Source organism: Cryptomeria japonica, chromosome 9 (genome assembly GCF_030272615.1).
Source record: "Cryptomeria japonica chromosome 9, Sugi_1.0, whole genome shotgun sequence".
NCBI lineage: Eukaryota > Viridiplantae > Streptophyta > Pinopsida > Cupressales > Cupressaceae > Cryptomeria > Cryptomeria japonica.
Genome location: NC_081413.1, coordinates 753,245,636 through 753,259,029, shown reverse-complemented (window position 1 = coordinate 753,259,029; position 13,394 = coordinate 753,245,636). Strand labels below are relative to the sequence as shown.

The 13,394-nt window shown below is 33.3% G+C and overlaps 1 protein-coding gene across 1 annotated transcript; it reads left to right on the top strand.

The window, feature by feature from the left end:
• Positions 1-2,138: 2,138 nt before the first annotated feature.
• On the top strand, positions 2,139-7,584 carry LOC131064630 (uncharacterized). Its single transcript, XM_057998821.2, has 8 exons — positions 2,139-2,493; positions 4,646-4,903; positions 4,999-5,119; positions 5,404-5,576; positions 6,398-6,478; positions 6,566-6,641; positions 6,836-6,928; positions 7,018-7,584. The coding sequence occupies exons 2-8, from the start codon at positions 4,670-4,672 to the stop codon at positions 7,164-7,166; spliced, it is 927 nt and encodes a 308-aa protein (XP_057854804.2). The 5' UTR covers positions 2,139-2,493; positions 4,646-4,669; the 3' UTR covers positions 7,167-7,584.
• Positions 7,585-13,394: the final 5,810 nt, after the last annotated feature.

Here is a 13,394-nt window from a genome sequence, read left to right as displayed (position 1 = left end):
ACCATTCGCATTCTTAGTAGGGTTTGATCTCTATTGATCTTTCTTGATATGGTTGCTCTCAAATTTTGTATTGTGCACAAGAGCTCAACAAAGAAGGGATAGTGGTTGTGTAGATGCTTGATTGCTTGATCAATATGAAAGGCTGCATGAAGATTGATTCATTTGTTAGGGATATGATGACATTAGTTAGGGTTGATAAGGATGAAAGGATCCTCTTATATAGAGGAGTACCCTAGAAATGGAGGGATAGGATCAAGTGGTGAAAGGATAAATGGTCGGCTAGGATTAAAGGGTAGGTATAAGAAATAATAAAATATTAGAGGGGCAGTTAAAGGTAAATTAAGAGATGAATGACAAGTGTCATGGAGGGAAAAAGATAATGAATTAATTAAATAAATAAAGAGCTATTTAATTAATATAAGAAGTGGGATCAATTAAATAAATAAAATATTTAATTTAATTTAGAGATATGATAATTTAAATAAATAAAAATATTCATTTAAAAGGGGTAAAAGCTAGAAAAGACTAATGAATTAATAGGTGTCTACATAGTGATTAGGACATTTTACCTAACTATTAATTAATTGGGTCCTTTAATTACATTATTCACTTGAGCTAAACTTAGGTGTTTTATTCTTTTGTTTAAGTAGGTTAATAATAGCTTACATTGTCTCATTCATTATGATTGTGTCACTTGACACTAGCTAATTTAATCTTGCATTAGGGTTTTACATCTAGGCTTTCTTTCGCCCTTTCATAAGGATTCATTCATTGTAATCATATTCTTTTGTGCAATCAATATAGAATTCTCGATTTGTTAAGCATGTTATTCTTGTTTGATCTCCATATTGTGATGGATGGTCTGCTTACAGAGGATTCCTTGCTTGTGAAGTTGGATAATCAACTTCTACAACATTTTTATCATAGCTCACATGCAAATCAAAGTGGGGGCAAAATTTATGTTCAAAAATTGCACGCCCATGATTTTTCCCCTTATGTTTTTGGTCAACAACAACTAGGTTATCCTTTATGCATTGACTAATGTGTAAGATGCTAAATTTTTCATGTAATTAGTAAATGACATCATTTTACTCCAATTCGACCATCACTTATCCCTACAATTGATCCCCATCTCTAAATTTGTCATTCACTTCCTTGGTTAAGTCCACAAGTTTAGATTTGATCTAGATCCTCTAAATGCCTATGAATTTGAACCCCAAACTTCAAAATCAAAATCTTAAATTGAGTTCTATCCCCTCTATTCCCATTAGCCATTATGAGTTATCTAAAGTTGTGAATTATACCAAATTTTATGTAAGGGTAGTTTATTTAAGGACTAACCCTAATTCAAATGAATTCACTCACATTTGAGACATAGAGAAGAAGATCCTGTGCACATCTGAAATTCAATTGCAATAGGATAAGAAATTGTTATATCGATAATTCATCATCAATTTAGGAGCATGTTACGTTTGCTTTTTGTTTTGGACCTTAGGTCATAGTCGTTGCATTGGCTCATCTAGGGGTATGAGTAAGGAGAATATGACCCTTGCAATTCAACTAGTTCCCAAAAAATGTTTATAACACGACCTATTCTTTAATAAATTCAAAACACACACATAAAGACAAATATCCTTGGAATTCTTGTTCATCCTGATGATGAATCACAGAGTGTGATTCGAAACATTGATGATATAAATTGCATACACAATCAAATCCAGAAGCAATAAGTGAATATTAGAATGGATCGTGGAAATCTAATAACATTAAAAGACAAACAAGTTTAAGATAATATAATTTTTATCAAATTGAATCCATAAGTTACAAGATCAATTATATGTATCAAATTTAAATCTACAATCATAAAAACTAACGAAAACAATTAGTATTGAAACAAATAATAGTCATCTAACAAACCTTCATTTTTAATATCATAATAAATAACTTCCTTATCAATATTACTCCATTCTCATTGAAAACATAATTAAATAATTTTGAAAATTAATTTATTGCTTATTATTTATTGTTTTACTGATTTATTTAAGCAATGGTTTTTCCCTTACTACCTATGGTTTAGGTGAAGCGTGGAGGGTTTGAACCCTTATCAAGGCTTCCTTCCCCCTTAGACCAATCATATTTTAAAGTGTAAATTTCCTGCGCTGATTGGAAGAGGCTCCACGAATGAAATGCCAACTTATACTCTCCCTAAATTTCAAAACCATACCTATTCCATACGCAATTTAAATATTTTTTCATTTCATTAACGCCTCGTTTTGCAGACACGTGGCGGCAGCACCAATTGTAGGGTTTGTATAATCTAGAGCCTTCGGGAGAAGAGAAAATTCCAGAAAGCTCGTATGAGTTGTCGGAAAGGGTTAAACCATAAATTGAAATCCCTAGCGCATAATTACTTTGAAATGTTTAGTGAAGTCAGTTGATCTGGTGCAGTCGACTGGAAATTAAGGAGTTAGTAAATTTCGACATACTTTCAAGGTATGGCTTCTTACCAGACATCAATAATTTATTTTCTTGTTCTTGTTGGGTCAAAACTCAACGATCAAAGATTTTTACAGTTTAATATTTCAGATTAAGAATCATGTTTCTGTTTTTTATTTCTCTGTATGTTGTTGGATCACAATATTTTAGATTAAGAAACATGTTTTATTGATGCGGACAGTGATTAAGTTTGAACATTAATTATTGAAAAGTTTAAACCTGGTTTAAAATCATGGCAACCTGGCGTACAATTTGCTTATTCAGGATAGTACATTTTCAACGCAGAATTTGTGTGATTGCCATTCCAACTGTATACTCTACATCTTTAGTGAGAAGAAGAGTGGGCCGATACTTTATACCGAGGATCCCGGGTGAGAAGGTCAAGCTTAGGGTTAGACTCAAAACCCTAGGTTTATTTAGAGGGCGTCAAAAATGCGATCTTCAATTTTTGTGAAAATTTAGTTTGTCAGCACAACGATTTGAAATCTTATCAAGATATTAGTGACAATTTCGAGTGTTTCTTTTATCTCATCGATCATCTGATAAATTTATTTTTAAATATAGTTTGTTTCGATAGAAAAATTTAATGAAGTTTGATAAGGCAAATCATAAAGTGTTCTATGGTAATATTAGATGTTGGATAATATGCTTTAGCTAAGTTGTGAGCTCTTCTGGTAGATATAAGTTTGCCGTTGAGTAATTCTGTGACACTTTGAGCATTTCTGATAGTTACAAGTATGAGACGACATTCTCAAGTATTCTAAGCTCATCTGGCCAGTATAGTGTGAAGAAATGAACCACAACTGAATGTAAGGTCATGTCAGTTCAGGAGGAGAGTGCCTCAGCGATAGAAGGCTATTGGTTGATTCCTAGCTGATAGATAGAAAGTTTGATTCCTAGATGGGTTTTGGAGCTTTGAGATTTAAGTAGATTTATGCATCTGATGATGGTGCTATAGAGGATATTTTGAATGTGCCTGATATAATTAGTGATTGTTGGTGTAAATTATGTCTCATAATTACACTTTACTTAAGTTGACTTAGGATAACGCACCTCATCGTAGTTTGCATATGAGACACTTAAGGAAGTGTGCACATAAAGAAGTTGCTTCTAGGAGAAATTCCACCTTTTGTGGTCTTATCTTATTGTTACATTCCACCTTCAATGGGTGATCCACCTCTTGTGGAATATTTTACTATTTCTCTTAACTACCCTACTTACCTTTGTTTCTCATTGAGCCACATGTCATGCTTGTGTGTTCTCATAGCGTTGTTTTTATAAGCAGACTCATTTACATTGTACGTAATTCAATTAAATCCAATTCAATTCAATCAACTTAGTTAGTTGGGTATTTTGAATCTTGATAGGAATACAGTTTATTCTTGTCACATATTTTGTTCTCTTGTTTGTGCTATCAATTGAACTCTAGATCTTGACAAATTTTGACAAATACTCAGTGATGATGCTAAAGAAACAATCAACCCTTTCTCATGGTGAAATTCAATATGTCCCGATGCTTTAAAGAAAAATTTAGAGGTTTCTGAGTAGAATCAACCGTCAGGTGGTTTTTCTCAAGGTCATTGTTTCTAGTGCTGAGTGTTTGACGATATCTCAACTTGATTGTCTGATAGACAAAATCTTTTGATGTTTTGAAATAAATATTTCTTTTGTAAAATTAACCATCAGATAAGCTTTAAAAGGTGTATTTCCTGTGTTTCTGGTTTAAAGAAAATTTCAGAGATTCTTTTAGTACAATCGACTAACAGTTTTTTCCAAGGTGAATTTATCTGATATTTATCATCCAATGATTTCTCAATGATAGATGAAATATGATGATGTTTTCAAGCAAATATTTTTCTGGTAAAATTAACCTTCATACGATGCTCGCAATGTATATTTCCTGTGTTTCTGGTAAAAACTGGCATCGTTACTTCAGAATATGTTCGGGTCAACTGAAATTTCTAAGGAAAACAGAATAGAATGGTGGATGATGTTTATAAATGTTGTTATATTTTCTACAAATGCTTTTTTGTTTTGGCAATGAACCTGCTTCTACACAATATAATTTATTTTTCCCAGCTTCGCTGAAGCTTTTTTCGTTTACCTCCACTATGATCTTTTTTTTTTCTAATCTTATTTTATGTACCAGGAACTGAATACCTGAAGTAGAAAGATGCAGGGAGCCAGGAGGAATAACAGAGAAATTTCTTCTTTCCCAGATTCCTTTGGTTTTGGAAATGGAGGGAGTCTCTTATCAAATTTTTTTGATCGGGATTCTTTCAATGATCCTTTCTTCACAAGGCCTTTTGGAAGCTCTTTTGGCAGTATTTTTGACTCAGATAGATTCTTTAGTGATCCATTTGGTGAGCGGAGTGCTTTTAGTCGGAATAATTTGCCACAACAGCAGGTGCCTACCTTCTATTTAATTTGTTTTTTCTTCTGTTCTTAAAGCTTCTTTTCTTTTAATCTATTGAAGAAACTAATAAATGATGAATGCTGCAGTCTAGTCGAAGGGGTCTTGTGATTGAAGAAATTCCTGATGACCATGAAAATGCATATGGCACAAAGCAAAAGCCAAGTCAGGATCCTATTATCGAAGATCCAGATGACAACGATGATCAAGGCAAGAGAAATATCTGAACCTAAACTTGTTATATGTAGAGGACAGGTTAGAAACTAGATATTATTGCCAGGGTAGGGTATTGCCAAGCTTTAACGTGACGTTCAAACTAGGGTATACAATTTGTCAATTTGAACAAGAAACTAGGTAAATAGAAGGAAATTTGTGTTGGGACCAATAGTTATCTTATTTATCTTATTTTGCTTGGCTGTGAAAAAATAGGAAAGAAAAATTCTTTGATCTTCAACTACTGTTTAATGTGCCGGATATTGTGGTTTTTGTTACAGAACAGAGAACGCAGATGCAAAGTAGGTGGAATGGGTACCAGGCAAACAATAATTCCTATGGGAGACACGCTCCTTCCCAAAGTTTCACATTTCAGAGCTCTTCTGTCAGTTACGGAGGACCAAATGGGATGTACTATACGTCCTCAACAACTAGGAGAGCTGGACCTGACGGGGTATATATTAACACCATATTCAACAATCGGAAACTTATTTTGTTATTTGAAGAAAAATAAAGGGATGGAAAATCAATTACAATATAAACATATAGCGGGGATAAAAATCTATGATTGAGATAACACAGATTTTACATTTTGTGAAAACTTATTTGATATGTTTTTGTTTCAAAATTTTATTTTGGAGTACCATTTTTGAAGTTCTTTGTAAAAGTGGTCAATAACGAATGTAATTATGTGCAAAACTGACCAACTTAATTATAAAACTACAAACGGTTCATGAATATACTAGGGGAAAGGACCCAGTAGTTGAGCATGTTCCAATTGTTGTGAGGGTTGTTGATACCTTTTGTTCCAAAAATTGAACAAATAAAACCTATTGTTTGAAACAAAAAATATCATTTTTTGTTAGGAAATGTACCAACAGTTGTTAGGAAATGTACCAATAGTTGTTAAGAAATCTACTAATATTATAAAAAGTAACCAATCAGGTGATGCCATGTCAGCTGCACAACTATTGGGGTCTCTTTTGCACGCCTATTGGTCTCACTTTTTTTTGGGGCTGTTTTGGACACCTTGGCAAAAAACATGCTAATGTGGCATCATATTTGGTGATGTGGCCCTGAAACCTTAGTTATAAGCAGGGGACTTGCCAAATAAGCTGCTATAAAAAAATCGGAGTGATTTGAAATTTCCAAGTAGGATTTTGAGAAGCGCAAAGTTAGGGTGCACAACTACTGGGTCCTTTCCCCTATCTTTTAAAAAAATTGTTTCTTGCCTTCGAAAAGTTGCTGCATAGGTTTTTTAATATATTATTTCAGGTGATTGAAGAAGAACACAGAGAAGCAGATTCTACTACTGGTAATGCAACGCAGAGGATATCTAGAGGAATTCGAGATAAGGTCAGTATTGGCATTGTTTGTACTGTGTACATATGATAATATGAAATGCTGGTACTGAGGGATTGATATTGAGATATGTCTATGCAGGGCCATTCTTATACCAAGAAACGACACTCTGACAGAAAGATAGATACCATGGAAACATTGCATAATTTGAACGAAGGCAAGACTAAAAATAAAATCCATTTTTATTTTCTTTAAATTCTTGGTTAACTTTCATGAATTAAACCAACGTGGTGATGTATAGTCTACGAAAGCAGTAGGCCCAGTGAAGATTTTTCAATATGCATTTAGCAATGAATGAGAAAGATTAATGCACAGCTTGAATACTAAAGAATAACACATTAATAATTACAGATGAGATTGCTCAATTTAATGAAGACTGGGAGAGAAAAGCAGAGAAATCTCTTCCTGGATGGAAGAAGTCTCATGCTGGCATGCTTGATGGAGGTAGGATTTCCTTATACCAAAAATCAAGGTGAATGTTTTCTAATATCTCTTGATGCATTTGATAACATTGAATTTCTGTTACCGTGTAGGAAAGAAGACAATTTCAGCTGCGAGGCCTGCACTTCCTTCAAATGAGCCTGATACAAACAAGGAGAAAGAGTACAATGCTGCAAATGGAAAGAAAAACGAGGGTCTATCTCAGAAGAGTAGAAGATGGTTTGGACAAAGAAAGGATTAAGGTTAATGCTGAATACCATTATTCCATCTTCAGGTTCAAGCACCTGCACCAGAACAAAGAAAGCTTGAGCACTTAATGTTGGATTTTATTTCTGGTTTCTTACGATTTTGTAAGGAATTACTGTCAAAGTCATCACATTAGGAAGAATTATCAGTGCATTCTGTGTTAACGAGTCAGATGAACACCATGGTAGTTTTTATCCTTGTTAGCTTTTAGCGAGTAGGAGTTATTTAGCAGCACCGTTACTATGTAATGGTAAAAGCTGCCATAGACGCCAGTAATTTAGAAGAAAGTTGTGATTTGTAAATCTGGAATTTTACTTTTACTCTACATGGTTCGGCTGGATACATAAATGGCTTTATAAATTGAATTAAATGTTGGGTAAGCTGTGGAGAATGAAATCAGTACTTTAGTTTCATGTCCTATTATTTTGCAACCACTACGTGTGGAAACGAGGACAACGCTCTTCTTTCTCTTTTTTTAACTCTCTAATTAAGACAAGAAGTTGATTCGGTCGAAAATTTTGATAAGATTTAATAGAGTTTGGAAGGAAATGAAAATGGTGAAAGGGTATAAGTAAGTTTATTAACAATTAAATGAAAAAAAATATTGAACATGTGGTTAAAGAGATAAAATAATAGAAAATAATATCTTTAAATAAAATTTATAGATCAAGATAAATAGTGGTGAGTATTGTTTTTTTAGTATTGTAATAATAATTTTTTTATTTAGTTGATAGAGGTAGATTCGATAATAATTTGAGATAATATATTCTGGCAAGGAATATGTATTGCAATTATGTGGTGGAGAGTGGTAAGAATTATAGTTTTGGAATGTACAAAGTTGAAAGTAGTATTGATGACCAACAATATCAAAGAAATGATATTTGTTTTATTGATTAATATATTCATTATTATTGTGTAATTATGTTTCAATTTTTGAAAATTATAGTTATAAAATTACAATAATCTCTAACCTTAATTTTAGAGTTAGAGTTAGGAAAATCAAAATGGTTATCATGTGGGAATCATTTGTGTCTTTTAGTTGCGTCAAATTATTTTCTGTAGTAGATTTTTCTTGAGGTGAAGAGTGTCATAGCCTTTTTCTCTAGGCGAGTCCAACAACACACACTTTTGATTATATTTAGCATGAATGTGACCCAATATAGAAGCCCACCATAAAGATTGTGAATAGTGAGTACAAATTGTCCATAAAAGTTTAGTTTTATTTTACATGGAGCTTCCCTTTCTGATTTGAATAGCATTGTACATATATTTTGTATTGTGTCACATTGAAAGGTGCAAATAAAAAGGCAAACAACCCTCACTAGCACTCCACCGATAGAGTTGCACACTTAATATGAGAAATGGGAGAACATCAAAAGAGAGGGAGGGGAGACACATGCGATCAACCTGTCCCTTATTTCATCAAAGTGTGAGAACGCCAGTTGGGGGTTTGAGATTTGATCAAAGTTGTGATAATGATTTGAGAATCCCCTTCAATTATAAGATTCTTGACCTTATTTTTAATTGCTAATTTAACACCAAATAGCAAAGCCCTTGCTTCTGCCAGGTTGTTGGTTCCATTTGGTATCCTCCCATAGCACGATCTTCTGGATCTCGAATGACACAAAAATTCTAATTCTAACATTATCCTTAATCCTTATTCTCAAACCAACTCTTGTAATTTTAATCCTAATCATAATTATAATGATTCTAAAACTTTAATAATTAATAATAATTAAAAATAGTTATAATATAATTAACATTTATAAAGTGGTGTATTAACTTTTTTTAATAACTATGTAAGTCCTAAAAATGAAATTCATAGTCTAAAAATTATCCTTAAATGGCGGAAATAGGAGTCTTAGGCTAGAAACTTAGAACTTATATAATCACTATTTATTTTCTCTTTTGATTGTTGTTTGGTTTGATGTGATTATATATGAAGGTGCAAGAATTAAGTAAAGTGATGCAAAATTGATAATGTAGACACCTAAAAATGTCTCATCAATTTTGCACTAATTATTCATCTTATTAATTAAATAATTCTTTGATTATTTAATTAATCTAATTAAGATTATTCTTCTAAATTGATTTAATCATTATTCTTCACATTACTAGTTATTCAATTTGTATCCTTACATCAATAAATCATTTAATCCTTTTCTCAAATACTAATTAAAAATTATTTATATAATTGATTACAATTAATTCCCCTAATTAAATAATCTTTATTATTTAATTAATTCCATATCTAATGATTAAATGATTTCATTTAAATTATTTAATTAACTAATTTATTCTTCCAAATCCCCAAATTCAGATTTCGATTAATTTCAATTAATTTCAATTCTCCAAATTCACATTTCACCAAATTTGAATTTCAATAAATTTCAGATAAATGTACATTTCAATTTCAGCATTCGAAAATCCAAATTCAAATTCAAAATGAAAATGAAAATGAATTTCAATTCAATCTCCTACAACTGTTGTTGAAAATCATGATTGATTGATCTAATGAGTTAACTCTCCAATCTCCCATTTCTGACTAATCAATCAATTCAATCATCTTTTCAATCAACTCAGTCAATTGACTAATCTATTCAGTCCACTATCCAATCTATTGTGTTAACAAATCAATCAAGATGAGTTCATTGATAAATCTAAATCAGTGAACTATCAATCAACACTTCAGTTCAAAATCCCTCCCCACCTCTCTTGAAAATCTATAAATACAAGACCTTTTCATCAAATCAAGCTAGAATCACAATCTTCAAAATAATTGTCTATCTTATGCAAGAATTTCAGTGCAACACCTGAGAGCCAATCAATCAACAATTATGGAGAAGAGCAATGGAAGCTTTGTCAAATTCGATTGCCATTTAGGAGTATTTCTAATTACATTAGACTTTTGATTCGCTCTTATAATCTGATTATGTTATTTATGACTAAATTTACCCCTAAGAAACAATGGTGAACCTGACATGAAACTAACTTTCTAATGTTGTTTTCTCATGATTTGCAGGTGTTGTACGGAACCAGAAAAATATGATACGCATTTGTATTCACATAAAATCGCACTTTCTCTAATTAATGTGCAATTGTTCACACATTGTTTCGCATTTGCAGTTAAAATAATTCACAATTATCTAAATTGATTCACACTTGCAGGCAAGGATCAAAATTTCAATTTTGTTTGTCGTTCCTACTTGTGATTGATTTGCGATGCAAACCCATAAATTTATTTCAATTCTGGGAAATTTATTTTTTATGCATGAAATGTATCTAACCTCATGGTAGGAAGAGTAACCTTCAAAATTTCAGGTTCCAGAAGGAGAAAGGGACACAAAAGGCAACAAAAAGCCTACCAGCACATCAAAAAGGTAGAAGAGAAACTCCAGATTTTGGAAGAAGAGGAAGCCATGAATCAATACTAACAAACCATACACAAGATCCTGAAGAAATTTAATGTTTATGACGACATTGTTGTCCTAGGCCGCCTTGTTTTGGATGATTTCCTCCAAACATGACTTCTATCTCATGTCTTTTCATTATGTGATTAACAAGTTCGCACTTGTTTAGACTTCTGTTCGCAATTGTGCTGACAAAAATTCGGAATTGCTCACATAATAGTTCGCAGTTGTTCAATGGTTGATCTGCAATTGTCAGACATCCACAAAGCATTAATGTTCTGGATTTTCTTCATTCTTTTTCATTAAAATATTCTGTATCCATGACAAAGAAGTCAAAAAATTGTAACCAAGACGAGGATAAGGCTGGAAATCCCACCATGTGTTAACAATTCTCATGTTTTCTTGTAGGAATAGCTAGACTTAGGTTAGCTAAATTTTCTTTTGGTTCTTTTAAAAAGAAGAACAAACCTACTTTATCTCATCATTGCTATGCAAGTTAAAATGAACACCATGCGTTTTTTAGCAAAATCTCCAAATAGTATAGACAATATTGCAATGAAGGCATAAAAAGAACCTTGTCTTTCGTGTTTTCAAGGTGATAGGTATATGCTCTCCCCTTAACTGGGTGATCAAAAAGCCATACCCACCTTTTTCATGCTTTCTGTCAATTATGCATTAGGATAACATCTTTAGAAGGTATGCCTCCTAAGTAGCCCATAAGGCCAAGTGAGAGGGAACGACCTAAGTGGCAACAACTAAAGCCAAGTAATCCAAGCCACTATAAACAAATGTGTATGTAATAAAAATCACATGCAATGAGAGTTACATGTTGACACAACGACGTTATGCCTTCCTCAGTGTCTTATGGCACGTGAAAATCTATAGAGTGTAACCTCTATAAATTGGGAGACCTCCTTTAATGGAGTATAAAACGTTACTGATTGTGACCACTTGAACACAACCCTTTCTAAGAACCTTAGGAATTAGTAGCCAAACCGAGTCAGTAACTAGACACTTGTACTATCACATTGCAAGGGTGGGTAAGAATCCACCCCCAAGACACTCACCATATATCTTCGAGGGTAATGAGCCAATTGAGAAGCAATTCTCTTTGGTTCAACTTCTAGAAAAAGGCAAAAAAATGGGCGCACCCTAGGGTGTGATAGGTTTGTTTGAGCTGACGGAGTATTAAGATGTGGGATGTGATATTATTTGTGACCTTTTGACCTTAGGAGAGTCTGCTTGATGTTTTATCGTTTGGCCAAATTTTATCGAAAACATTGGGATTTGAAAAAATCCTACCAAAAAAAAAAGGGATTTGAAAAGATCCTATCAAACATGCTTTCTTTTGTTCAGTTTAATGCATGTCTTCTTACTTGCTGATATATTGTAATCATTTTTAGAAAGTCATACCTCAAACAACCAAAACACAATTAGAGAAATCAATCAAAATCAACCTCAACTCAAACAAGTTTGTCAAGACCAACAAATCAAACAAAATTGTCATTTTCAGAGGAATGGAGAAAGCATCTTATCTGTTGCAATCTTAGGTCCAAACCAATCAAGCAAACATCATGGACTGGTGTTATGAATTTCATAGAGAAGGTGAAGAATTCATCCCTTCCATTCCTATTCCATCGCTATCCATAGAAAGCTTAGCTCAACAAATTAAGGCTTTGCAACAACAAATGATAGGCATGAATAGTCCTAACAACCATAGGGATTGGTTAGAAAAAATGATGAGGGAAGTGATAACCACGAGGAAATCATTATCATGCCAACATTCCTTCTCTTGTGAAACCATTCAAACATGCCAACCTTCATTCTCCAACAAAATCATTCCTGCTTCAATTCAACCAACATTAGAGTCATGTCAACCTTCTTTTTCTTTCAACCCAACATATCAATCATACCAATCACATCAACCCAACATTAAAACCTATTTCAACCAAAGTTCAAATTAAAATTCATTCAACCAAACCCAAAATCAAAACACAACCATGTCAAAGCCTCAAAACAATTCATATGATCATCCAAAGAATATTCTCACAAGAGCTTCCCAAGTCATGTTTTCCAAGCAAGATCAAAATCATATACCAGTTCCTAGCAAGGGCTTGTCCTTTCATGAAGAAGTTGACCCTCAAGTATCCTCCTTATCTTCCACCATTTCATCATCCCCTCAAATGGGTCACACAAGAGAAATTCACACCATCTCTATCCAATAACACAATCTCCCAAGGGCTATCCATAGTTCAAATCCAATCTAATCCAAGTCATGATTCATAGAATCTCATTCAAAGTCATTTCTCATCAGGCCAAAGTGTTGAAACCTTCCAAAAATATCCAATGCATATCCAAACGCCTTCCCCGTGTCAAGAGGATAATCCAAAATTAGAAGAAATGAGTCTTGAAATAGATCAAGATCAAGAACAAGCCCTTCCATCGTACCCAATTTTTTATCAAGATCCCACCGATCAAGAATTTTATGGTGACCCCCTCATTCTTTTCTATTCCATTCATAATAACACTTTTTTTTTCAAGAGCACGATGTTCTTTCAAGTCCCATCCAACATCCACCTCCTAAGGAAGATCGGGATAGCCCTTCCATCCTTCCTAATAATCATTTTCTAAGTCAATATCAAAGTATCCCTTCACCTTCATGTCCTAAACAATATCCCATTATTTCTCCAGATCCTTATCAAGACCCCTCCATCCCTTCATCTCAATGTCATAATCCTCCATGTCCCTCAAAAGACTTCCTCTCACCAAATGAACCTACCATTTCTCCTAGTCCCACTCATAATCCCAATCCC

Bases quoted from the DNA above. Each gene is read 5' to 3' on its own strand.
- LOC131064630 (XM_057998821.2), top strand. From the start codon at position 4,670: ATGCAGGGAGCCAGGAGGAATAACAGAGAAATTTCTTCTTTCCCAGAT. The intron at 6,479-6,565 runs GTCAGTATTGGC...ATGTCTATGCAG, and splicing joins CTAGAGGAATTCGAGATAAG to GGCCATTCTTATACCAAGAA. The intron at 6,929-7,017 runs GTAGGATTTCCT...GTTACCGTGTAG, and splicing joins TGCTGGCATGCTTGATGGAG to GAAAGAAGACAATTTCAGCT.